At 35.9% G+C, this 27309-nt stretch overlaps 1 protein-coding gene across 1 annotated transcript in view; it reads left to right on the forward strand.

Annotated features, from left to right (window-relative positions):
• Window positions 1–27309, forward strand: part of FIP1L1 (factor interacting with PAPOLA and CPSF1) — a 40494-nt gene that overhangs the window by 1962 nt on the left and 11223 nt on the right. Inside the window, exons 3-14 of the mRNA XM_017744297.1 lie at window positions 458–497; window positions 2854–2911; window positions 5420–5523; window positions 7800–7861; window positions 8059–8166; window positions 9301–9431; window positions 9706–9774; window positions 12334–12443; window positions 19398–19491; window positions 20476–20629; window positions 25880–25906; window positions 26485–26539. Of these exons, the coding sequence (XP_017599786.1) occupies window positions 458–497; window positions 2854–2911; window positions 5420–5523; window positions 7800–7861; window positions 8059–8166; window positions 9301–9431; window positions 9706–9774; window positions 12334–12443; window positions 19398–19491; window positions 20476–20629; window positions 25880–25906; window positions 26485–26539 (1012 nt within the window). The remainder of the gene's footprint in view (window positions 1–457; window positions 498–2853; window positions 2912–5419; window positions 5524–7799; window positions 7862–8058; window positions 8167–9300; window positions 9432–9705; window positions 9775–12333; window positions 12444–19397; window positions 19492–20475; window positions 20630–25879; window positions 25907–26484; window positions 26540–27309) is intronic.

The following is a 27309-nucleotide window of genomic DNA, read 5'->3' on the forward strand; positions in this document are numbered from 1 at the left end:
GCTGTCGTTCCCGCGGGCCCTTAGCCCCGGCCGCGCAGGCCGAGGCGTGCTGGGCCTCAGCGGCGAGAGCCCCGCGTGGTGTCCCTGTCCCCACAGGCACCCCTGGGGGCCCGAGCTCTCCCTGGTGCCCTCCTGCCCGAGTTCCCGGCGTTGAAGTACTGAAACAGCCTTAACCTTTTATGTATTAACTTTTTTTACAACTTTAGGGACTATATTTACGTTCGGATGATAATGAAACATATAAACTAAACCTTGCCCATGTGGTAGACCTGTCAGTGCAGAGCACTGTGAGCACTCAGGGGTCTGCTCAAATGATTTCACAATTGAAATGTTAAGAACATGTCTCAATAGTAATCTGAAGAGTTGCCCTAACATTCTACATGTGAAGATAATCTGTCACAGTTGATATCCTGGGAATTTTATTCTTAAATAGTGTGTTTCTTTTCTCTTATGGTAGATGAAAATGAAGCAGAGAGACCAGAAGAAGAAAAATCTAGGTATGTATCCTGACAACTGGAAGCCCTGTAGCATGGTTGCACAAAAATTGTATTCACTACATTCTTCTTTCCAGCTGCTTGAAAGTTGGTAGTAGCTGAACACGCTCTGGTGTCTTTGAAAATGTCCTTAAGATAATATGTTTGGACTTTGCTTTTCTGTGAAGTGGCTTTACCGGTGAAATTGTGTTACTTAAGTGTGAAAGTTAGTTTAACTGTATGGACAGCAATTACCCCTCACAAAATGCCAACAGGTTTGTTGGCACAATTATTTTTGTAATCATTGTGCTTTATGGTCTTAACAATGGATCAGGACTTGATTTGTTTGAGATAATTTAGCAACTGAAAAACATCCTGTCTCCCAAAGAGTTTGCAGTGTAGTTACAAAAACAGGAATACAAGGAAGCAGATGAAGATTACAAGGCAGTGTCACATACAGATCACATCTGCTTAGGTTTTCAGGGTTGGTTTGGTTTTTTTTACCAGTGAGACAGTATTTGAAAGAAATTTAGGAAAGCTATGGAAGTATTTGGAGGGAGCCTGTTTTAGTTACAAAGAGCTGTATGAGAGCACAAAGATGCTGCCTTGAAAACCTAACAAAGTTAATGGAGATTAGTAACAAGGACTGACTGGAAAAGGGAGTCAGTCACTTGTGCTGAATGAAGGAAATTCTCATAATTGGTAAAATATGGAAATTGTTGATTGTCAAGATATATTAAATAAAGTGAAAGTCAATACATGAAAACATACACTGTTATTTTCTATAGATGTTTCAGGTTTTTCAGTGAGAACTCTTGCATTTAGTTAGCCTTAGTGGACTGCTTGTTCATAAGCTTGCTCAGTTGCTTTTTTGAGTTCATGTCAACTTTTGACAAGCACCTATTGATAAAGCAGGAATAACCTCCACCACATGACTATATATGATACCACTGTGAAATGGCTACTAGGTGTAATTATTTGCTTCCTATTATTTCTGTAGTATAAGAAACAGAGTTGTTTTCTGTCACTTTTTCCCTGTCACTTAACAGATTTTTAGACCTCCATTGCGTTCGTCTTGAATCCCATCTCTTCCAGAACAAAGAATTCTAGTCACTTACTTGCTCTTTATGTAGAAGCTATTCCATATCAGTTGATTCCCTATGTTCAGTTACCTTTTCTTGACCTGTCATCTTTGTCAGTATTACTGTTATTTAGGAAAATCACTTGCATGGAGGGCAAAATAATCTTTAGAAACAGTGTACTCCAGTTTTTGGTCAATAGTGTCTAGTTTGGCATTTGGCTGTCTCAATGCATAGTTTTGGACAAAAAGCGTAACAAATACTAACTTAGGCATCTTAAGAGTTGTGTTTGGAACTGTGAAAGTATGGGGACAGTTCACCTGTTAAAAGTTTTGGTCTCTGGCCTCTCAGTTTTGGCATTGTTTGTGTACACAAAAAAGTGGGAGGTGTTATTCAGGTTCTATAGCTAGTCTGTTGTTTTACCAGGTGATGAAGTGAAATGATCAAGCTTGAATGCTGAGTCAATAGCTGGGCTGTATTGGGTGCAACACTCATGAGTGTGTTGCCAACAGAGTATGGGATTAGAATCATTCTATTCAATAAAAATTGGCAATTGCTCACTCTGTTTCAGAAGTACCTTTTTAGTGAAAGACTACGGTTTCCCAGCTTACTCTGGTATTTGTGGTGCAGCATCCTAACAGCTAATGGGACTGTGGAAGTTAAAATATTGCTGTGTAAGAAGCAGCGGTAGGTAGGCCCAGTGGGACAGCTCATTTGCATGGATGTCACAGTACTCGTCCTTGTAGACGGACTAGTAGTTTTAAAATTTTTACAGTTCTCAGTCTACAGTTAAAATATAATGGAATGAGTCATTGAATTGTAACTATTCCATATGGTAGAAGAAAATTTCACAATGCTGATGTGGGGATTCTGTTTCAGTGAAACATTACCTATGGGTGTTTAAATGTTTTTTCCATTATGTCTTTGATAAGTGTCAGTCTGCAGTGAAAAAATACCTAAAAAACTTATTCTCCCTTCATATGCTACAAAGTATTTCAGTTTGATTTCAAAAGAAGATGCAAGTGTAATGCCTCATTACTTCCAACTATTCTACAAACATCCAGTTAGTATGATTTATGATAGCTAAATATTGCTAATATAAAGTTATATTCGTCTAGATTTTTTTAATATGTTGGCTTTGTTTTTTAATTAATGCAGAAGACTACTGGAGCCTTGGCTTTTTGTCTGGAATGATGTAGCAAAGCTTTCTTTCATCATTTCAGGGTTGGTTTCATCATTTGCTGATACCTGTGAAATAATATATACCTAGGTTCATCTTCTTGTGTTTGTTTTTGTTTAAGTGCTCCACCCCCACCTGGAAGTGAAGAGGAAGCTGCAGAAAATGGCGTTGTGAAAACGGTAGTTTTAAATGTGTTTCTGGAATACTACTTTAATATGTTTTGATTCTGTGATTTATCGGGAATTGATTATTTGACTAGGACTTACATTTAAATGAATTGATACCTAAGTGTGTGCTCTTTTTTTTTCTATAATGTGTTTGTGATCTGCAGAAACTGTAGAAATGACTAAATTAGGACATCAAATTTCCAGCTGCAGTCCACTTTTTAAATCTAACTCACAGAAAATAAATGAACTTCATAGTAAAAGGAGTTCATGAAGGTGCAGCAGCAGCTTAGGAAAATGGATGTTGTTCAAGCTGGTTGAATAGGAACAGGTGAATATTTCTGTGAGGAGGGAACTATGAAATAATTGATTATAAGTGAAGTGGGTTTTGGTTGAAAAGGTACATCGTCCAGGCAAAATTTTATTTCCTGTTTAATGCCTTTTTAATGGCATCTGTGTGGGTTGCCTGGTGAGTGATGAATTTGCACTTCTCAGCCATATGGCATTGAAAGACTGTGTTCAGCTGTTATTTACAGAATATCCATACTGATCTAGACTTAACCTATCTCCCCCGCCTCAAGAATAGCCTCTTCATTGTTATGTAAATTATATTAATGTTGTGTAGCAAGGATGGACTGCACTTCTAAGGAGCTGTTGATTTTTGTCTAATTTATAGACCAGGCAACTTAATAGATGGTATAATAGACAAGGGCTAGCACTCAGCTGTGCATGGATAACTGCAGGCTGCCGGGGCAGAATCAACTTGTCTTTGATGTGTTCAGCCTCTTGCTGAAGGATTCCAATATGTGAATATGGGTGATTTGGTTGGAAAAGTTCACTTGGATTCCACAAAGTTTTTGAAGAAGTTCCTCACTAAAGGATTTTAAAAAACTATTCAGTGACAAAATGAGTCCCACATGGATAACTGACTTGGAATAGATAGAAAACGCAGGGCAGAAGTCAAGGTTCTGTTTCCACAGTGAAGGAAAGTCACCTCCAGGGAAGATTCTCTGGAATTTTGTGCTTATCTGTGCTGTTTAATATATTTACTTGGAAAAGAGCGAAGTTGTGAAATCACAAGTTTTCTGATGCTACAAATTTAATCAAGATAGTATGATCAAGGACCAACTGTGAAGAACTGACTGGTTAATACATGGTTATTGAATCCTGCATAGAAAAAGAAGAGTGGTGTTCCTTGGGGGAAAAAATAGATTTAGAAATAAAATTATCTGAATTGATCATTACCACTTAGGAGGGACACATTAAATGCTACTCAGGAGTCTAAAAAGCAGTTAAACCTTGCCATGTAGCAGAAGGTGAATATGGAACAAAATGGAAGATATCGTACCATAAATTCATGGTTCAGTTGCATCCTGAATTCTGACTGCTGTTTTTTACCCTCATTTCATAAAGGCTTCGCTACAACTGGGAAAGTTGAGAGAAGAGCAGCAATAGTAATCAAGGTAGTTTTCACACATGGAATGGCTGAGTAGCCAAGAACTTCTCAGCTGGGAAGACAGGCATGTGTAGGATATGATGGAGGCTAACAAATCATATGGGAAGACTATAAATAAGAATTCATTCCTCGTAGTTTCTTCCATAAGAGGACTGGAACTTTAAAATGAAGATCATAGGATTCAGGATGAAAACAAAAGAGGTTGGATCTTCATGCAGCAAACAGTGCTGTGGAACTCCTCTCCAAAGAGTGCCACTGCTGGGAGTTATATGAGTCCAAAGGAAGTCTGGACTAGTACTTGAGAGTAAGATCCAATGAGGGTTACAAAAAAGACAAACCATAACGGGTTTAGGAAATGTCCTGAGCTGATAATAAGCAGCAGCTGAACAAATTAGGGAGGAGCATCATATGTGCTTTTTGTCTCTCCCCTGTGGTCTCTAAGGGGAAAAACGAACCAAAACACCAAACAAACCTGAAGCAGTGGACTAGATGAACTCTTGGTATGAACTGGCACAACTGTTTTTACCAGCAAGCTTGAGAGCTATGGGGCAGCATACAGCATGTTCTTGTATCTGATTTTTCAGTCTGTTTGCTGAAATGTCTCAGTAAGCTTTATGTAGCTTACTGATGTTAGGAACGAAATAGATTTCTCTGAAGTGCAGTGTTCATCATCAACTGGAAAAACTTACTTCAGTTACTCTGGATATATAACTGATGATGGTGAGAAGCTAGTCTTGCATATCTTTTAGTTCTTTCCTGAATGACAGGGTAAGAGTAGAACCAGTGTGTATGAGCTAGATAGAGGGAAGAAGGGTATTAGTGGAAACTCTTTTATGCTTGAGAAACTGAACTTAGTATTAAAGACACTTCTCTGTTTTGATCTAGATGTTTCAGATGCTTGTAACCTCCTAAATTTACTGTTAATACTACTCAATTTTAATGTCTAGGAAGAGGAGAGTTTTCTTCTTTCAAAGATTTGTAGAATGGATAGTTTTGTCTGGGTTGTTTTTCCATTGTGAAGGTAAGTGACTGCTTTTTTGTCTAAGCAGTGACTTTTTCTTTCGTAGAAGGTGGCAGAGGCTGAGGATGACAGTGATAGTGATAGTGATGATGATGAAGATGATGTTCAAGTCACCATAGGGGATATTAAGACAGGAGCTTCACAGTTTAGGTAAGTCATTTGCAAACATTAACTGGGGAAACTTTTAAGATTGTATTTAATTATTAATGCAGTCTCTTTAATACTTGCCATTTCTTTGCCATTTTTTAATATTTATATTTTTTAATTTATTTTTCATTTTTTATCTTTATTTTTGCTACATGTTTGCCATTTAATACTTGCCAAAAATGTCAAGTTGTATGCACAATTACTGTCAATGAAGAATTTTTTCAGCTCTTTAACATGTTTTTAATGATACAGCAGCTTGAAAACAAGTGAAATGAAATCAGTGGAGTACAAGGAGGAATTTTGTATGAGTTTAAATTGTGTTTTCAGATTTTGAGAAATAATTGTATTAAGTTTGTAAAGGAACGAGTTGGTTTTTATTATGGAATGGCTATGTTACATAGCATTTTTAGGGTTGTTACTGTGACAGTGACATTGTTGTTGCAAAGGATAGAGTGGCAAGAACATGAGAAGTGTTTGTCCCTCATCCTGTTTGTAGTAGATACAGTTCTAATTAGACCTCTGTAGTTTCAATCCCTAGTGATGTTCTCAAATAAGATTTTAAGGGCGGAGTTGCAAGTCTCTGGAGATTATTTCTCAAAATCATGGTTTAGGCATTTGTACTGTTTTTGCTGCTTTTATTGCCCCATATCCCTTCTGGTCTTGAAAAAGGGCTTGTTTTTCCCTGAACACTTTTGTACAGTGCTAATTTTACCCAAAATTATGAAATAATATTTTTCATTGCATGGAAGTTTTCTGAGGGAAATGGTTCACTTGTTTTTCTTGGCAATCCTATTATTTTTATGCTTATTAAAACCAGAGTTACTAGGGTGCCGTTTCTTAATAGAATTATGACAGGTCTGCAGGTAGGTCCGACTCATGTATATCATTGTGTTTTTAACTTTAGAATGCAGGTGATTTACTCCTGTTTGAAACACAGTGTTTTTAAACTTTCAGTATTTCATATCCTAAAATACTGTGCAAATCAATGTAATGTAAAAAACCCTATTCTTTCAGTTCTTTATTTTTCTGCTTTCAATAACTTGCAGTATTCTTGTGGTCTAGGCAGTGACTTCAAATTTTGTGGTACTAAAGCAAAACTAGATTTATATTCTCAGTGGATTTGCTGATGTTCTTTCCATGTATGTAGGAAACAATGAGCATATGATCCTAAATCTAATTAGAGTAGAAAGTTTTATATAGACTAGCCTGTTTTCTGAAAAACCTTTTTTTCTGGGAAAACTGGATGGAAAGTTCACAGAAGGGCAGTAATCTAAAACAAATTGAACATTGCTGTTCATTTTAACTGCAGTAGAACAAGTCTATTTTATAGGATTAAGCAATTTTTCATATAGTAGTCAACTGCGGTTTAAAAAATCCCTATAGATTTGTTTGACAAAATCATGCACAAATACAGTGTGGCAGATCAGAAGGGTAAATGTTCTGTGCCAGTTTTGTGCTGTTGTAGCACTTGGAAGAAAACTAGAACTGTGTGAAAGTGGATACTGTAAAGTATACCCTGGCTGCCTAATTACTTGCTAATCTCATGATGTTCATGGGTCATCTGTGAGGATAAGTTACCTTGCACACAAATGGTAGGGAAATCTAGCTCTTAATGTTACAAATGAACAATACTGTAATTCCTAAGATAGTTAAATCTATTCAGTAGTTAGATTTCTGAGTGCATTTTTATGAAGAAAGCTCTCAAGTATTTTAGAAAGTGAAAAATTACTTACTTTTCTATTGGTCACAAGGATAGACGATTACTAGTACACTGAAACAGCACTTCAGTCATTTTAGAGAAGTGCTTGTATTTTCCACTTCTGTACAAATCAAATGGAATAGTTATGAAAAGAAAAAATTATCCATCTAAACCTTTCCTTTTTATTTTTTAATTTATTTTGTTTTTACTCTAATCCCCAGACTATCATCTGTATCCATATATGAACTGCATTTTTCCTTTCTCTCTCTTCTTCTGGTTCTGTCCATTCTTGTTTCTATCAAGGTCTTTATCCTTTCAACTCAGGAAGAGTGACTGGGACTTGCTTCACTACTGTATATTAGTTGGAGAAGTTGCTACTGAGCATAGAAAGGTACTCTCTCTTCCTCCTAGGCTGATCTCTTTACTTTTACAGTTACCAGCTTGGAAAGCTAGAGATTCAGGATGGTGATTGAGCCTGGGTCCAATTTGTTTCTGGATCTAGCTCTCTCTTGTTTTGTGTTTTTCTTCTGGTTTAAAAGTTTTCTTTGTCTAATTCATTTTTTTTGTTAATTTCTTAAAGTTATGGAGCAGCACCTGTGAATCTCAATATTAAGGCAGGAGGACGAGCTTATGGATCTTCTGGTAAGAAAATTTACACAGTAATATTAGTATAAAATGAAAAAAAGGTTGGATTGTTTTGGATTAAGGAAATAATTGTTACTTTTAAGACTTCTTGATAAATTTGTCTGGCTTCTTATTTCTATTCTGAGTGTAATGCTACTGATAAAATTCCATTTGGTAGAGGCAGAAGGCTCTAACTTTCTAAGTTTTCTTTGCAGGTGCAAAAGTTAAAGGACTGGATCTAGATGCACCAGGGAGTATTAATGGTGTGCCACTTCTGGAAGTAGATTTAGATTCTTTTGAAGATAAACCTTGGAGAAAGCCAGGTAATGTCTGGTTTACGTTCACTGATACGTAGGTCTTCGGTAGGTTATTTTAATAGGGATTCCTACTGACTGCATGTAGATGTCATCTTACCTATGCCTAGGAGGCACTGTACAGTATAACTTGGAAAAAGCAACTACGTTACTTGTGCCTTCCTGCTGTGCCACAGTGTGTTTGGTGTGCTGTGTTTCTTAGTACGCATCCCGATCATATATCAGGAGGAAGAGACAGGCCATTTTTTTAATACATATATATCCTGAACTTTCCTTGGAAATCTGTGTTTCTGTGGAGGTTACTGCCATTGCTCTGTGCCATGGAACACAAGATAAAGCAAAATGGAGAATAGTTCTAGCAGGTCTTAGCAGGAAGAATGGCGAAACGTAGCTGTCCATGCTGGATTGTGTTAGTGCATAGACAACCGTGAGCTTTGAATAAGAAATTCGGACTTTCCACACGGACTTCCCTTGAGTCTCCTCTGTATTGTCTTGTTGGCTCAAGTGATTTGTCCAGACTTTTGTAATTATACCAGCGTTGATTGTTTTTTTAGTAGCAGTACATCTTGCTGCTGCATGTAGTTTTTTCCTAGTGTTTGAGTATTGCTTTGGTAATACAAATAGTATTTACAAAATGGAAAAAAAAGAATTATAATTATCTAGTGTTTGAACTGTTAGCTATATTAAATATATTCTGTGCATTTGAGCTACAACTGTTCTCTCTCTTACAATAAAAATACTTCCTGGCATCAAATGAAGTAGGAGCCCAAACAAAATGAGAAGTCAAGTACAGAGCAAGCAAAACAAAAGGGAGTGGTTCTTCACTGAACATAAAGCAAATCTATAGATCTTATATTTATCTTATTGTAAAGATATGGGGGATTATAATATCCTGTGATATTCTCTACTCTTGGTCCCCACTTCATGATGCTAGGCAATCTATTGTTTCTGACTAAATTTTAATGGTTTTATGATCTTAGCCCTGAATTCTCTGTGTCTATTGATTAATTGTGCCTTTCAGTTGTGCTTTTTTAGATCAATACCTGTTCAGTTTTGATGCTCTAAATAGAGATGTATATATGTTTAGTGGAGAAAAGATGGACTTTGTAATGTCCTAAAAAACCTGTGCTTATCTACTTAAAGGGGCTGATCTCTCAGATTATTTTAATTATGGCTTCAATGAAGATACCTGGAAAGCTTACTGTGAAAAACAAAAGAGAATACGAATGGGTCTTGAAATTTTGCCAGTTACCTCAACCACAAATAAAATTACGGTAAGCAGTGATTTTTTGGTACTGTACGTGGTTTTTCTCCCTGTAAAGCTGTTTGTGTGTCGTAAGCTTGTTCTGCCCAGTTCAGTACATTTGTTAGAGTTTTCACCTGACTCCCCCCCTGAACCTCGAGTGTTACTGTGTTGCTTCACTGGCAATTGTGTGGATAGTGTGACAGACAGCTACAGCTAGATTGCATCTGTACCTTTATTGAGATTGTGGCCCATCATTTAAGAGTTGTATGGTATCTTAATGGGCAATGTGTTATTTAACTTAGGCTGAAGACAAAGCTATGGAAGTAAGACCAAGTGCAGAGATTCTCGATGGCAGATACCATCTTTTTAAGGTGAATTTTAGTAAAATTTTGTTGGTTGCTCTCGTTTTTCTTGAGTATTGCTTCCCATGCCAGCACAGACTGATAGAACAACAACTGATATGGACACAGCCATTATTTCATACTCTCATCTTACAGTGACTTTCTGTATATGTCACAAATTGTGGATTAAGAAGTGTTGCTTTGTTCGTCACTCTTCTGCAAGCATGTGAGTTAGTGGGCTGGTGAACTAACAAATTTCCCAGTGAAATTGTTTTTCTTGATGGTTTATTTGTAGTTGTAGTGCATACTTTTGTGCAGATTAAAGAATTTGTGCAGATGTGGTGGGGAAGCTTTTGTAGATTATGGCGTGTTTATTTTTCCTGTGGCATTGTAGCTCTTACTGTGTTTTGTAACAGTTATCCTTGACAACTCTGATATGAAAATCAATCTTCCATGTTTTTGTGTTATCCTTCGGGGGTTAGCGGACAATAAATCAAGTTACGTCTAATAATTTTTCCCTTCAGTAATGCTGATTTTCAGAGAATAGAAAGATCTACGTGACAGCATTTATCTTAAGGATCGAACCTTTTTTTATCTTCCCAGTTTCTCATTTACTCATTTGTTTGACACTAAAGTTAAAATTATAATACAAAGGTTATTTATTTTACCTGTTCTCAGTATGTAGTCATTTTTGTTCTTGAACTGTTGTTGAAGTGACTTGGAACTGTTTCTTTCTTCTGTGTACTCCTGTCAATTACAGATACAGAACTGTCAATTGCAGACAGATGTTTTTGTTTTCTCTTATATGCTTTTTGAGGATATTCAGTTATTTTGATTTTATTTTAGCAAGAATAGATCAGAAGGTCTCTGGGGCTTTATACCTTCCTCAGTTATCATTATGAAACTGCTGTGGGACAGTAGAAACAGTGGACAGTAGGAGTTAAAATTTGCAACTGACTGTAATCTCAAACTTCTTTCAAATGTTCTGAAGGAAGAAGGACAAGTAGTCCAACCCAACACTGCCCCTATTTCTAGCTCAGTATTGACTCTGGTGATCAAACTCTTGTATTGTAAGAGTTTGTCATGTTTTACAAGGAGTTTACGTATAATTATTAATTTCACTAACTTTTTTTCCTTCTCCTCTGAAACAGTCTCATGTAATTTACATGATATTTACATGTAATTTATATTAATCTCCTGTAATACGCAAGAATGTGTCGCTGTTGTATCAAGAATGGTGAAGAACGACACAAGTCCAGGTTCGGGTTCAATGGCCAAAAGTGGCTATATTTAATTTTATAAATCAGCTTATATAGCTTTGTTCGCAAGAGTGGCATAACATCATTGGGTGCTTGACCATCCTCCTCCCAGAGTGATTGGCGGAATGCTCTGACACCCATTTCCAAAATATTTTTCCTGGTGTGGAAAACAAAGACACAAACGGCCTGCACCTGTGAAATAGTTTACAAATCCTCGAACATTTCCCAGCTAGTTTGCATGAGAAAGGAGACTTTCACAGGTGGCTGCAGAAAGCTAGAAAATCTCTCTGCTAGCTTTTTGGTTTCCACAAGAATGTCTCCTACATTTGCCAGTTACTCATTAATTTGTAGAAGTCTTTTTCAGATCAATGCTTTTACCTTTTCCCCCTCATATTTCTGGATAGGAAATATTAATTAAATTTTTAATGAATTTTAACTATTGATGTGCATTTTTCTGTGTTTGGGTAGAAACATAGTAGTTCACTTGCCTATAAGCTGTGAGATCGTAGTTTATACAGTGTTCTAGCATGAGTGGACTAGCTATGTAGAGTGATGTAGCTGGTACAGTGGGAGTGACTTTAAAAATTGAATCAGTATATATTTGTCTTTAATGCTAACCCACGTAGGTTTTTCTTTCACATGAAGCTGCTGCTGGAGTAAAACAATACTTGATGTACTTGCACCAAAGCTTTTGAATAGCTTTAATAAAAAAAAAAGTGTCTGGAATTTTGCAGTACTTCAGAAACAGCAGGGTGTTTCTGAAGTATTCAGTCTGAACTAATGAAAAATCTTCTACAGTTTGCATAACCTAGAGTATGAGGTGGCTTCCTGGTATGACTTGGAAATTAAGTGGTTACTAGATCTCATGATCAGTGAGGCAGATGGAGAATCCATTCAAGTTGTCTCATGGCTTGTTGGTAATGGATAGCAGGCTTGTTAGATATCTCTGTTAAGATTATGAAGATCTTTTTAATAAGTTTCCTTCTTTTAAAAATTAAGATGTAACTTTGTTCATGCAGGACATGCTTCAAGAAAATCAGTTTGGTCTGTTCACATACAAATGAAATGCTTGGAAAATAAATATTTAAACTGTGTGATCTTCTGTAACAATTCATTCTCTGGCATAATGATTCTTACATATATTAAACACAGTACTTAAGTAATACATCAATACAAAATACATAACTTTGCTATCTGTGCAGAGGTGACATTTTTTGAAAATCTGAATAAAGTTGAACTTACTTTCTTTTTGTGTTGGCTATTTGTTATGTTGAGTGTTGGAGCTGCTACACTTGCGAGGGTAAACTAATGATGAAACATTATTTTGAAGGTACAGCAGGGCAGAACTGGAAATTTGGAGAAAGAGTTGGCTGTGCAGTCGACCAAACCTGATTTCACATCTCCTCCTGCCTTATTCAAATCAGGAATTCCAGCAAACAGGTCAGTTAGCTGTAACTCATGACCAAAGAACTCTTTATACTGTTACCTCTATGTCTTTGAAGTTTACGATTTTTGTAGGAAAAAAAGGAAAGCGTGTTTCTGTAACAGGCAGAAAAGAGGGGTAGAAGTAGCCAATTACCATTTAGCATAATCAGACATGAATACTATGTTACTACCTTCTTGGCGATGCTACGGTAATACCTTCTTGGCTATTAGGGAAAAAGTAGAAGAAAAGGGGAGATAAAACAGCAGGACCAAGTAACAAGACAGTTACAGAAATCCAGTTGTTGATTTATGACACTGTGTTTTCTGTGTATAATTACATTTGCCTTCATAATATTTCTAGTTAGGGTCCTTATGAGTATTAGCTAACGCATTTTTTCAGTTAAACAAGATGGAATCTGACAGCTATGATTTTAACAAGTGAAGAATTCCTGGAACCTAGTCTCTTTCCTGCAAGGCAGCTTTAGTTTCTCCATATTTGAATATTTTATTGCACTTTCTTTGAAATGAGAGAAATTATTTCCTTAGTGGGGTTCTTCTCCCAGCCCCGGGCTTTAGTAAGTTCTGTCTTTTGTATGTAAGCCACTGCTGCTTGATATCTGGCACTTGGCTTAGGATCAATCCATGCTTCTGTTTTACTTCAGTTCTTTAGTGATCCTGTTTAGAAGTTTTGGTTCTGTGCAAATTAAAAGCCATTATCATTACTGTCATGTTACAAATGATGGTAAGAAAGGTAGAACAGATTGTACACTTTCATCATCAACCATTAAAGATTAGGAGCTATGACCTATCTTTAGCACTGCATCCGTCGGTACCTTGACTAATTTAGAGGCACTTGTGTTCAATTATTCCATCCAATAAGAGTCAGTTCAACACCCAAATGTATTTTTCTAGGGGGGTGAGGGGGAGTGTGAATCAACCATACCCTTGCCTGCACTTTTCTTTCACTTCTAGAATATTCCTTCTGGTAGCCTAAATTTTTCTCCAAGCTATCAAGTTATGCTGCTCCATGTGTAGTAGATTTTAGTTCTTTGATTTCCTATTTTTTTTTGTCAAAGAAACAAGAAGTCTTTCAAACTTTGTGCCAACCCTGTAGCTATTTTTTAAATTTGCTTTTCTGAATTGCTTTTAATGTACGATGTTCTTGTAACAGAGGTCTCAAACTGGAATGTAATGTTCACAGGGTAAGGATTCCAAATCTATATCTACCATAGGTTTTGTTACAGGATTTCAATTCTTTGTTCATCTTGGTGGTGGACAGAGAACCTCTAAACTACTTTAGGAAGTAATTAGTGACCAGGTTATTAAAATGTAGTCAAGTTTAAAGTTGTAGAAAAAATGCATTGTGTAAATTCTGTGGTTGTGTGAAATTTGGAGTTGTGAGAACTGTCACTTTTTAACATTTATTTTGGCATACCGCTTTGTGAGATATCACTGACAATTGTATCACTTGTGCATTCCAGTGGGTAAATAGGTTGTTTTGTATACATTTAGTGTGAATACTGTATTTATAAGTTGTTACAATGACAAAACTGGCTTCTGCCCTTATTTAATCCTTGCTCCTATGGATACACTTGCTTAAAATAGATTCTTCTGCAAAGAAAGGCGTTTCTACCAAGTGGTCAGAAAAGATTTTGAAAGAAATGTATGCTCAGAAGTCTGAGAGTAGCTCAGTGAATGCATTTATGTTAGCTGTGTGGATTATATATACTTCTACTTTAATTACTTTTCCATAATGCATCTACTATTTTCTTTTTATAAGAGCCTGTATTACTAACTTCTGTATAACCAGGCAGTGTTTTATGGGGTTGGACTAATTTCTTTCTTTTGTTAAAGAGTTTATTTTAAGTAGGCAGAAAATTTTCAGCAATATAGATCTTCAATGATTTAAAATAATTGCCTTTATGCCATGTGGCATTTGCAGTAGCCTTGTTGAGAAATTGCTGGAAGCACTTCTCATGTAGCAGTAAAATTTCTCTTGGCTTCTAGTAGTAGTTGATATATTCTATGAAAGGGAGAGAAGATTGATACAATTTGGTATAGCAGCATTGGTGTGGGGATTGGTAAGGAAACAGAAAGATTTAGGCAATTTACCTCACCAGAAAAAGCAGCAGCTCTTCTCAGTCACAGACAAACACTGCCTCCAGAAAAGCAAGTTTGGGCATCAAAATATGGTAGGAACAATACAGGAGGGACCAATGATGGGAATTAAGGTGAAGGGGAAAAACAATTCAGGGCATGATGCTCATTTAACATTTTAGTTCCTCACTTACTAGTCAGGGCTGTAATATTGCTTCATGGATGATTTTACACATGGACATTGCATTACATATGGCTCTTCGGTTGCAACTCTGGGGACAGATAGTGGTGTTTACTTTTTTTCGTTTGTTTGTAAATGTACATTAAAATAATTCTGTGCTTATGTTTTTACCTTTTTGATTTGAGTACAGCAGATGCTTGCATGTGATTGCAAATTGTCTCAAAAAAACCCCAAAAACCCCTGAGGTCTAGCAATAATATTACTCGTTACCGATATGGAAGTTGTAGTTGACAAAATAGGAACAGTGTTATGGCTCACCAGCAAATGAATGTTGCTAATTCACTAGAAATGCATCCTAAATGTGTAATTCAAAGAAAAATTCTGTGCTTGTTCATACAGTGTATCTCTGGGAAATTTTACTTGAACAGTGGCTGTCTTAATCCTAGCTGAAATACTAGTTGTTTAGAAATGACACCTGGATTTCTTGCCTTGATTCTGTGATACTTAGGGCTGTTGAGTGCATAAAGTGTTGTGTAACCCTGAGGGAGGAGTTAGATCATAATGGAAATAGTTTAGTAAATGGACATTGTATACAAACAATGTGGTATAAAATAAAATCTTTGTTTTCAAGAGGGAGTTAGTTAAAGATTTATTGTGGGCATAGTCATAATTATGGTAAAAACCTGAAGGAACCTCTTTTGACTACAGTGCTTTCTAGACCATGAAGAGGGCTTTGATATGTTTCAATTGTGTCGTAACTAACCAAGTTGGGTTTTTTTCGGACCAGTGCTTTTCCTTATGTCATTTTTCAAGGACTGTGAGACAGTTTTTCTTTAGTAGTAGAGAAATAAGCGTAAGTTTCATTTATAAGCTGGCTGTAAAAGCTTGTATTTTCTCATTCAAGTAATACCTATAGCAGCTCTCCATCACAAAATTTATTTCTGTCAGAAGTTTTTTGGTTTTTAACCTCCATTTATGCTTTTACTGAAGTGTACATTACATTTAAATGGGTCTTGCTTTCGGAGAAATTAGCCCATCAGTGCAGTGGGCTATTCATCAGCTTTATCTGTGCTTAGAGCTTTCTGTCAACAGATTTTTTATAGAAAATAGATTTCTGATCTTTCATTACTATGAAAAAGTACCAGTTTCTCTTGTTTCATTAACTAGCTTTGCAAGACTAAGTAAAAGATACTCAGATATTATTCTGAAAAAAAGTCTATTTTCTATACAAGTGGTTTCTGTAGTAAATCTGTTAGATTCTTATTTATATCAATCAGTGGTGAGCTCAGCAAAGTTGAGGCTGTCCTCAAGAGGAGGAAAATAAAACATAAAATACATCAGCAAATCAAGAAAGAAGAAAAGAACATATTGAAGCATATTATAATTCCATACGTATTAGGCTATACTGTAAGTCTGCTAAATAAATGTGGCCTCCTGTAGTTAATCTGTTTCTGAATCCTGAAGAGTCATATGGTGGTGTTCCAAAAAGCAGATTATTTATTTTATCTGTGGTAAGGATAATGATTTCTAAAGCTATGAACTTGGAAAATAACTGGGTTTGCCTTCTTTTTTTCTTCTTCTTCTTCTTTTTTCCCCCCTTTCTCTTTGCTCTGTAGAATCTAAACTCAGCTTTCCAAATGAGATTGAGTTATCTTTCTGAATTAATCTCCATGGAGAGTGGTATTCTTAGTGCAAATAACCCATAAATAACCATTCTCTAATTGGAGTGAAATAACTCAGAGTTGCTGGAATGTTCCTTTTAAGCTACACTTTGTATGAACTCTGCTGTGGTTCATGTGCATCCCACACGTGTGGACTGCCTTTTTATGTTTCAATGGATCCATTGGGAATGCATCTGTATTCCAGGTGCCTTGATCGCATAAGGGACAAACTAAGTCCTTCCTTTTCTTTTCTTATGGCACTGAGACAGAAACCGAGTAATGCCTGCTTAACATCTTATCAGGACTCTAGATAATGTCTGGGGAGTCTTGGAAATTTCTCCTTGTGCCCACTTGCTGTGACTTAATGTCTGTGACTTTACCTGTGATTCGAGGTGTCATCTGCCGCTTTATTTGCCACTGAATCTATGCTTCCTCGTGTTCAATTTCAAGCTCTTTTAGTGGAGTACTCAATGAAGTAGTTATTGCAATCTTGGAAATAGAGAATTTGTCAAGTTCAAGGTGTGATGGCAATTTCCCAAACTCATCCATCATTATGAAAATTAAATATTTTGGGAGTTGTTGGGAAGAACAGTGGACATAACACTATACAACATTATTTAAGTAATAATTATAAAGTACCGTCTCAGTAAGACTGAGCACAGGTACACTCTTCACAATCTAAATTAAGTGAAAGCTCTATTTATTTCAGTAAAATTGATGTCTAGGAATCAACTAATTGGTAGTCTAGGTTTGCTTCATTTGATATTGCAGTGGTGTGTTTGGGCTGCTTCCCAAGCCAAAATTAATATTATTGTAATATGGTTGAGGCATATATTGCTTTAATGCCCAGTAGTCTTGCATTGGTGCCATTGTGTGTGTTTTCAGTGCTGATTTTAAGAGTTGCTGGCAGTGTGCAAACAGTACAAGAGAGGAAGAGTCTTAATTCTTGCTGTGTACATCACTCCCAAGTGGAAGCCCTGTAAATCAGTGGAGTGAGCCAGGCAGGGACTTTTTGCTGTGGAATAGTGTCATCTGTTATGCACAAGGACTAAAGCTAGGTAAAATGAGTTTTCTAGGAGATGGTTTAGATAATTAAGAGAAGATACCGGTGATGGAGGAGAACAAGTGTCTTAGAACTCTGAAACCAAATGCACTGTCAGTGAAGACTGAGATGGTGAAAACAGTTATTTTAACAACTATTTTATAATACCTATGTTTTCAATTTAGTTACTTAAAGCAAAATAATAATCCAGTTTAGCAGTGCTGGAAGGCCATGCAAGACCACTAGGGAAGTTTAGAAAGGTAGGTGTTGATTATTGAAACAATCTAACCTCTAGGATGGGGTATTAGAAGACCTGAGAATTTCTTAAATTTGTGTTATCGTTGTATAGTATATATTGCTGTATAGTATATACTGGTTTATTTTGCAGATATGTTCTCAGACTCTGGTACCATTGCACTGGTTTTGTTTGGGGTTTTTTTGTTTTTTTTTAACTCTAAACTATTGTCCTTAATAAGCTTGCTTTAAAATCCAGGAGGAAGCTCTAAACCCAGAATACTGAAAAGCTCAGAGGACAGGCATTTGGATCATCCTAAGTATGCAGTCTGCTAAGGAGCTTCAGATTATCTCTGGGAGATCTAACTGTTCCTTCATGCTCTACTGTCTGCTGTGTCTTTTTCAGTTGCCTTGGAATCTAGGTATCTGAGCGGTTGGAGTCCAAGCTATCAGTCTGGCAGAACTCTGAGCCTGTAATTCCAATTTACAGTTGTTCTCCCTAATATTTATGCTCATGTGGTTAGTAGTACACTAGATGCAAAAAAGACAAGAACTTGTGTTCTGAAACTAGAAGTAGTTTTTCTTTCTATTGATTTGTTTCTATGGACATTTCAGGAAGGTTTTTTTCCAATCTTTTACTGTTATGTATCATGCTCTTGGTAAATATTATCAGTTTAATCTGCTGTGGTTTTCCCTATAGGTAAGACACAGATGAACCTTTGTTTCTCTTAACCATTAGCACTGTAGTTTTGTATGTAATTTTCTAACAAAGTTGACTTAGGTGAATCCTACTTTTTAACATCTTTTAGAAATCAATAATGGCCTGCAGAGCAGGTAGAATCACAGAATCATAGAATGTTAAGGGGTTGGAATGGACCTTAAAGATCATCTCCCCAACCTCTCCTGCCAAGTGCAGGGACATCTCCCCTAGACCAGGTTGCTCAAGGCCTTAGTCCAACCTAGTTTTTATAACTCTTATGCAGATAGGTTTTGTTATATCTGCATAAGGGTTATACATTTTCTTTAAACCTTGGTTTCTGGTGTTTTAGGGCTGATAACAGGAAAGGTCACTGTACTTTGGATTATTCTTCTCTTCAAAATAGTGATTCCCATTGTCACAAATACCAGGTTTTAGTTTTACTAGGTGACATTCAGATATTTGTCATATTTTCTGGTCTGGTGCCCGGAGTACTTCTTTTGTGTCCGTGTATTCCCCTGTGGTTAATTATACTTTGAATTTTAGTGTTTAGGTTTTATGCTTATGTTTTTTCTTCTATCTTACCTTTGTTTGATCTTCCCTGGAATCCTTCATTATAGTTTCATGCAATTTAGAAATTACTTCTAATTAATAGTTTATAGCTATTTCACATTAGATTTTTGTGAAAGTTCTGTGTAATATATTATTTTCTTACTGAAGTTTTGTGATCTTTTTGTTTGGTTGGTTTTTTTCTGTAACAGAAGAGCAGTAGTAGTATTTTTATGGGGTGGAAGGAGACTGCTGTAGAGTATGCCTTTGTTTATTAAAGGAGTCTTTATTGCTATATTGTTTAGTTCTACATGCTTGTTCTATATAGTTCAGCAAATGGATCCCCTTTAGTGTTCTTCAGGAAGAGTCTTTCATGTTTTCTACAGAAGAAAGAGCTTTTGCCATTCAGAATGAGAGAAGTCCATAAGGCTTTTGTCTCTCTCTTTTTCTCTTTTTTTTTCCCCTTTTCTGATTCTGCTTGTTGATTCTGGTTTGTCCTGTGTTGCAGGCGGATATCTGGCACAATAGATGTGATTGGACAGACCATCACTATCAGCAGGGTGGAAGGACGACGGCGTGCTAATGAAAACAGCAACATACAGGTTTTACACTGCAGTTTAACATTCTATTTTTGACTAAAAGACATTTTTGCTTTCCCCATAGCTTCTGACTAAAGCATCAGTGTATATGAATGAGTAATACATAAGTAGCTTTGAGTTCAGGAATAAAGTTTTGGCAGTTATCGAAATATATTAAGATGAAATATTTGATAGATTTCGAAAGAGAAATGTTTTGGTATACCTCTTACTGCAGAGAAATGAGCAATGTTGCAGACTTACAGTCCAGGAGACAGCATTGGCTCTGCTAGAACTGCGTGGGATTGTGTTTTGTTTATGGAGTGACAAAGATAAATATTTAGATTGCCCATTTGTGCCCTGTTCCTGCCAGACACTAATGCTGACAGTGAAAGCCCCCTTGTATGCAGTTCAAGAGATGTAGTCTTTTAAAAATAAGGTGTGAATGAATAAATAGTTGATAGTAGCTTGTTTTTAATTATATTGTAGTATTTTACCATAAATTGCAAGATTAGTCTTCATGGTTTTAGTTTTCAGACTTTTACTATCCTAAGAAAGCAACTAAATCTATTAAGACGGAATACACTTCTCTCCTGAAGAATCAGGGAGAAGCATCAGGGTTGCTTGGTGCCCTAGCTGCATTTTCATGCCAGCTTAGGTTAAGGTTAAACAGTGAAAATAGTAATGGATTGTAGTGTGGATACTGAAAACAATGCCATGTGTTTTCCATCTGATCTAAGAGTGTTTAAGTAATTTATAGTCTTGGGTCATTTTTATGCTTTTCATATTGATTTTTAAATATTTTCCATTATATAAATTTAAGGTGCTCTTAGACCTGTAAAGGTACTTGGCAAATACACTGAGCTAGGTATGCAGGTAGAACTTACACCATCTGAATATGGGTCTTTAGGTGTGAAGTGATACTTTCCTATTTTAGTAACTAGAAAGAGAGGAAACCTATCTTCTGCCCTTTTCAGATAGCAATTGTAACTAGAGTTTGATATTTTGCAGGTTCTTTCAGAACGCTCTAATCCTGAAGTAGACAGTTTTACCAAGCCACCTCCATTTTTCCCTCCAGGAGCTCCACCTACTCACCTTCCACCACCTCCTTTCCTCCCACCCCCTCCAACTGTCAGTACTGCTCCACCTCTGATTCCCCCACCAGGTAAGTATCCTGCCTTACATAGGGTGTGAATAATAAGAGATTCATTAACATCAAATGCTTCAGGTGCATTGTGCAGAATTTCAGAATTTCGTGTTTTGCTCTTTTCTTAAATGTATCTGTAAGACAAAACCAGAAACTTTTATTTTTACTTTCTCAGTAAGCATAATCCCAAGTAGTAAATAATTACCTAAAGACTAACTGCTGGTTCTTGTGTTCTTGAAAATATTTGAAGTGAGAAGCTGTTCTCTGTACTTCAATAACTGTTAATGCAATTGAGAGGTACGTGTTAACACATCATTCTACAAACTTTTGAACTAGAAGTATGGCATACTGTGAATTTGTGTCACAAGTTGGATTCTCTGATGTCTAAGGTCAAAGCAGCAAGAGAAGTTCTAATTCCCCTTTTCTCTCACAGCATGTATGAATTCCCAGTTTTGATAAGTATTGCATTTGCTCTGTACCCTTTCTTTCAGTCAGAAGTCTTATTAGTCCCTGATGTTTTTTCCCAGTGTCCTGTGTCTGTGAATCTTAGAGGAATCAAAGCTCTTTGAGAACTCTTCCCATTATTAATCTGTTTTGAAATTTACTGCTATTTACTGAACATTTATTGAATTTTGATATATATGGAAATTTACTGGGAGAAGTGTCATGGGCATTTGCACAAGTAGTACAGTTACCTGCATTTGTCATTTTAAGGCATTAAGTTCAAAAAGATTTGGCAGGAAACTGAGAAGAATGGTCAGTGAGAAATTAAAATAGATGGAGAAACTTTGTGGTGTATTTGAGTAGGAAAGTGAAGCATTTTTCTACAGAAGAGACTGATTTAAGGTGGAGCCTCTTTCCTTATTTTCTTCTGTTCCTTGGATTCTTTTGCTTGATTTGTTCTGAAAATCACGCTGAGCAGTTTCTTAGTTATTCTGCTTTCAGAGGGAATCTTTCAAAGTTTCTCTGTTAATATTCTTACGTATAAGCAAAGAGGTAACATTATTTGAGTGCAACTAGTGTGAGCCTTTATAGGGTTTAAATCCTCATAGAAGAAGTTGCTTCTTCAATTGCCCCTCCTAATTTTAAAACTTAACTCATTCTGCCTGGCAAGCCCTGGCTTTCCTCAGTGATGGTCATACACAAAAATTATAACACCTGGAAAACTCAGGAGAAGAGATTTAAAGATGAAATAATTCTCTGCCCTCTTCCAATTTTTTTTTTTTTAATAAATATAAAAAATAGAGTCTCTGAAGTGAGACTATGATAGTGCTTGAGTGATTTTGTGGTGTTTCCTTACTGGAGGAGGGGACAGAAAGGGAAGGAATGTGACAATAATACTTGCTGCAGTTTTAAGCTTCATTTAAACCTTTCTGATAAAACAATATCTGTAGTGCATTGCAGGTTTTTAGAAAGTAATGGTTTTAATTGTAATTGGGTTCAGAAAAGGCGTTCTAAGTTGTATATTATTAAAAACATGAGAACCACCCCTACCGACACCCCAGACGCACTTGGTGCAGGGATGTCACATAAAGGTACTGGACTTGTCTTATGAAACCCTTCACCTGTTGAATTTTTAAAAATGAAGGAAAACCACATGTGTTGCAGATCAAGCCAGCAGGTTTTAGTCTCATGGTTTACGGGCAGGTTTATGACACAGGCTTGTTCAAAAGGTCTTCTGGAACATCCTTCCTTGCTTCAAGTAGATTCGAAAATAACGATTAAGAGCTGTGGATTTGGTTTCCTCAGGCCTGTGTTTTAATTGTGCTGTTGCCAGCTCTTTATCATCAAAGCTGTTCCTAAAATAGATTCTGCCATCCCTTCTAGGTTCACTGGAGGAGGAGTAAAAAAACTACACTTACTCAATATTAAACTGGGACTACTTGCCAGAAAATTTAAGTATTCCAAATAAAAAACGTCTTCCAAAAGCGCCTTTGAAAAAGAATCTTGCTTTGAAGTTAGGTTTCTTGTTCTGTATTCATTCACTCTTGTGATTCAAATATTTTCTGAGGAACAAGTCCTGGAACAATTCAAACCACCAAATGTAGAAAATTCTCAAATAGTCCTAGGAGATGACTGGCTGTGGCAAAAAATGTGCTAGTTTCTGTTTGCTAGGTTTACTGCTATGTTGGAGTAATTTTCCTCTAAAGCAAAATGTGGATGCTTGTTAACCAGGCTTTAAAAGTTGGTTTATGTGCTTTGGTTTAAGTGTGTAGTTAAAAATGTGACATGTAATTGTGATTTAAGAAAAAAATTTCTCTGAAATATTGAACTTCTGTTGCATAAATTTGCACTATATACTAGGGTTTGGTAAGTGACTGCTCAGCCTCAGCATCCTAAGTGTGTATTTTTTATCTTGTGATACAGAGAATTTGACCTAATTTACCCTGTGGCAAGAGAACCAAGTTGAATTATATTACATTTCTGAGGGATGTTACAGAGTTCAGCTAATTTGCAGTATGTTATTAAGCTATGGCAGTGTTGTTCATGTTTGATTCCTTACTGCACAAGCAGAGTGCCTGTGTCATTGCTTTCCTTTAGTAAAACATACTTGATTTTCTGTAAATATTTACCAGCCTTGAGTTAGTAGGATGGTATACAATGTCCTGAAGGCAATTTTGAGCGCCTTAGGTAAAATGGTGCACTAATGACATTTGAGTTGCTTTTGACACACAAGTCTGAGTACTTAGGTTTAGGCTGGATATATCTTTGTGGCAGCACAAAAATGTTGTAGGGACATGACGAGGTCTATACTAAGTCATTGCACTGGTACAGTGTAGTCTCTTCATTGCAAGAAATGACAAAATATTTCTGTGCTTTTTCTCAGAAGTACTAATTGGCTGGTGACACTACAAGTATATTTTCATACACTTAGAAGGCTAAGGAGTGAAGAGTTAAGAAATTATTTATTTTCCAGTAACTGAAGCTTATGATTTTTTTTCTTGTTTTGTGTCATATTTCTGTATTAGTGAGGAAGGTAAGGAAAAACATTTGTTGAGAACTTACTAGATCTTTTAGATGTTTTTGTCAACTTGGCATGTAGAATCTTTCTTCCTTTCTGATACCATCAAGTAAATTAGCTTCTGTTTTAAAACTATATAAGCATTAATCGTGACTCTTTAAAAGTTCTTAAAGGTTTTTGTGGAAAAAAATGCTTATGTGGGTTTTTTTAGTGTAATACCCTACATTAACCAATTCATTAGAATTATTAGGACATTTGGTCTCTGGATATTAGTTGTATTCAGTCTGTCTTAATTTTGTTTGAGTGGCACTCAAGTGAAAATTTTCATTTGGCTTTTAGTCTTGTGGTGGTATTTTTACTTTTAATTCTTCACAAGATAACATTCTTGTGAATGAGGAATATATTAATAGTTTAATACAAAATATTTCCTTTTTGTAAAGAGGAGTTAGCTGATGGGTTTCCAGGCAGTTCTCTGGATAGTGCTGAGTGTCATGTGCAGTGCTAACAATGTACAGGTTTTAGTGCAGCAATTGAAATCTTTCTAAGGTGGAGCTAATAAATCACTTTGAGAGAACTTCTGGTATTTTTCTAGCTTATGTTCTTAACAGTGATGTATTACATAATATATACATGCTTAACATTTATATATTATATATATTTTTGATATGTTTTAGGCTCATGAAGGATCTGTTAATTAGAACAATTAACCAAAAAAGATTAATGGTAAACACTTTGGCTGTGCAACAGTTTGAGTTCTTAATTTTCTTTCAGGAATTTTCATCAGGAGTGTTTGGTCTTTCAAATGTTACACTGTCAAACATTTTATGGTGTGATACCCAGTGTTCTTAACAACTGTAGTGCACATTGGAAAGCTCATATGCTGGTGAAGAGAAAATGACTCATGCAATTTAGAAATTTGGCTGTTGGAGTTCACTGTCTCCTGATTTACACTTTGGCTAAGAGATCAGATTTTAAATCTTCAGGATTGGACAGAAACCTCACTTATATTTCACCATTTGTTTAATCCTATAGGATTAATGCTGGTAGGAATTTATGTCAGTGAAATTCCCAACAATTAGTGAACTTTTATATTGTTCACTCCTCCTCTGCTTGCATATTCCTTCATTCTGTCTTTCTATCAAGGCAGTCTGGGAGCAGTTGGCATTTCTAGACATTATAAGTGCATAGATTTAATAAAATGTTGCTGCCATACAATAGTCTTTTAGTTTTAATGTTGAACTAATGAGATACATGTAAATTTCATCACGCAGTGGTCAGTACTGTTCCATGTGAACGTTTATGCAGTTATGTCAAAACTGATGAAAGCATTTGCCAGAGTTTTCTGTTCTCTCACTCCCCAAAGTTTTGCCATGAGTTGTCACATTGAACATACTTATTTTTTAATGGAAGCAGAGTTGTTGATAACTGAAAGTGCTTTATGCCTAGTGAAGTAGTCACATTTTCTGTCAGTATTGCTTTAGCCCAGTTTATTACGTACCAGGGTTAGGTGTTCAGTTCAGGTAAAGCTAGTTCTTTGCAAAGCATGAGAAGATAACATCCTTTAAAGTGAAAAAATTTTTACCTTGTGACCATTCCTTTTATAATCAGTAAGATAGGTTTATATGTTGAGGCAGTATATTTTGCTAGGTCAGCTAATTTAGTTGGGAATAATTTTCTCAGCTTTTAACAGCTAAGCTAGATCTGAAGATCAGGTTAGAGTAATTCTCGCACATGCTTCTGTTAAAGGATGCTCCTTTCTCAGATATTTACAAGAAAATAGAGAGCAAAACAATCTTTTTCCCTCCACGTAGCAGCTGAATGATGAACTACAGTGTCATAGTATTGAGTCAGACATCTGTATTGCTTAGTGCTGCCTGAATACTTTGTTCATGTGGACCTACTATTTCCTATGCCAAGCTATTGAAGGTCAGAGGCCAATTGCATTTCCTTCCATCCAACCATAGAATATAAAATAAAGCAAATGTAGTCTATGGGATGTTACTTTCCTTCTGTATACTAAACATTTTAGGATTATGAATTTAAATCTAACCTTGAGACCCAGAGTCTATTTTTCACTATTCTTGCCTCTAAATAAATAAGATCTTAAAGAATAGGAATTTAAATTAAAAGCTAGATTTCACAAGGCTTGTTTAAAATTTTAACAATTTGTATTAATGTGAGATCTTGATCTGAGGACACAGAAAATATGTTATTCTTCTTGATCATGTATGTAGTGAAAGCTCAATCTGGTTTTAGATCTACAGATAATAAACTATTACTATATCTGATATTTGTTGTCTTTTTAGGTATACCAATAACAGTGCCACCACCAGGTAAATTTGCTTAGATTTTTTTTCCACATTTGGTTAAGAGATGAAAACTTAGCTGATGTGCAGCTTATCAACTTCCTTTCAATTATATAGATAAAAGGTGACATATACTAAAATACATGTGTATATATGTAGGCTCAGTTATTTTGATGCCAGGCAGAAGAGAAATTGTATGAAAATGCAGTTGACTAGTGGACCTAATCAGCCAGTTTTCTAGATATATATTTCCTTATTTTCTTTAAAATCTTTTTTTTCTCAGCTATGCAGTAAATAGTTTTGATGGTTGTTTATTAAGTATAGTTAGATACTTAGGAATTTGCCCATGCTTCTAAATTAACATATTTTTAAGAGTGATAAAGTTTTTAATTTGAAGCACTGATAATACATGTTTAATGTTTTGCCTTTGTCAAGCTGAAAAGTAGTTCTTAGTCTTACAAAATAAAATCCATTTGCACGGAAACAATTTTTGTCTTGTTCTCTCTGGGATTTGTTTGCCATTGTATGCTTAGCCTAGTTCTTTTATGTGTTTATGGGTGTTAGTTTTTTTCTTTCTCTCCTCCTTACCTAATTTATTGTTACAGGTTTTCCACCACCACCTGGCGGTCCTCCACCTTCCCTCATACCCACAATAGACAGGTGATTATCTGTTTGAAATCTTACTAAGCAATCTATCAGTATTCTGTAACTGAAATAAATGAATAAGTGCTCTTGCATTTCCCAGTGTTTTATGGATTTGCATCTGGGAGAGGGGAGACAGCTTCATATTTTTGCAGTAATTTTACAGAAATATTACTGATCTCACCTCAACATATTCTTTGAGTAGGTTACTTGGCCACTTACTACTTTAGTTATGACATAGTATCAGAATGACAAATTTGTTGATTTTGATGGTATATCAATGCCAAGACCTAAGGCAATGATTGTTAAAGTATTCTTCAGTACTCTGAAGGCTTATTTATATGAACTGTATACTTTTCAGCTGTTATATCCTTTTTTTATAGATGTCCACAAAAATTTGAGCACAAATTCAAGCCCTCATGAACTATAGGAAGTGCCAGAGTTCCACAGAATCCAAATTTGTATTTCTATTCTGTTCTAAGTGTTCAGCTGTAACAGACCTAACAGTACTTTTTCAAACCATTTTTATATGCATTTATATGTATATGCATACATATATTTGTATATATAGATATAAATATATAAGAGAAGGTAAAAGGTTGGCTGGCACAGTCCTTGAGAAATATTTGCTGGAGGCCAAAACCAGGTCGTATACAAAACACGTTTAAGATGGTACAAGCCACTTGTCAGTCCTCTGGACCTCAGTGAAGGAAGATGCACACATCTGTTCCTTTGAAATTGAAAATTCTGTTAAAATTTATCCTACAGGAGGATGATGGTAAATCTCC

This window comes from Corvus brachyrhynchos, unplaced genomic scaffold (assembly GCF_000691975.1).
Source record: "Corvus brachyrhynchos isolate BGI_N302 unplaced genomic scaffold, ASM69197v1 scaffold17, whole genome shotgun sequence".
Classification (NCBI taxonomy): domain Eukaryota; kingdom Metazoa; phylum Chordata; class Aves; order Passeriformes; family Corvidae; genus Corvus; species Corvus brachyrhynchos.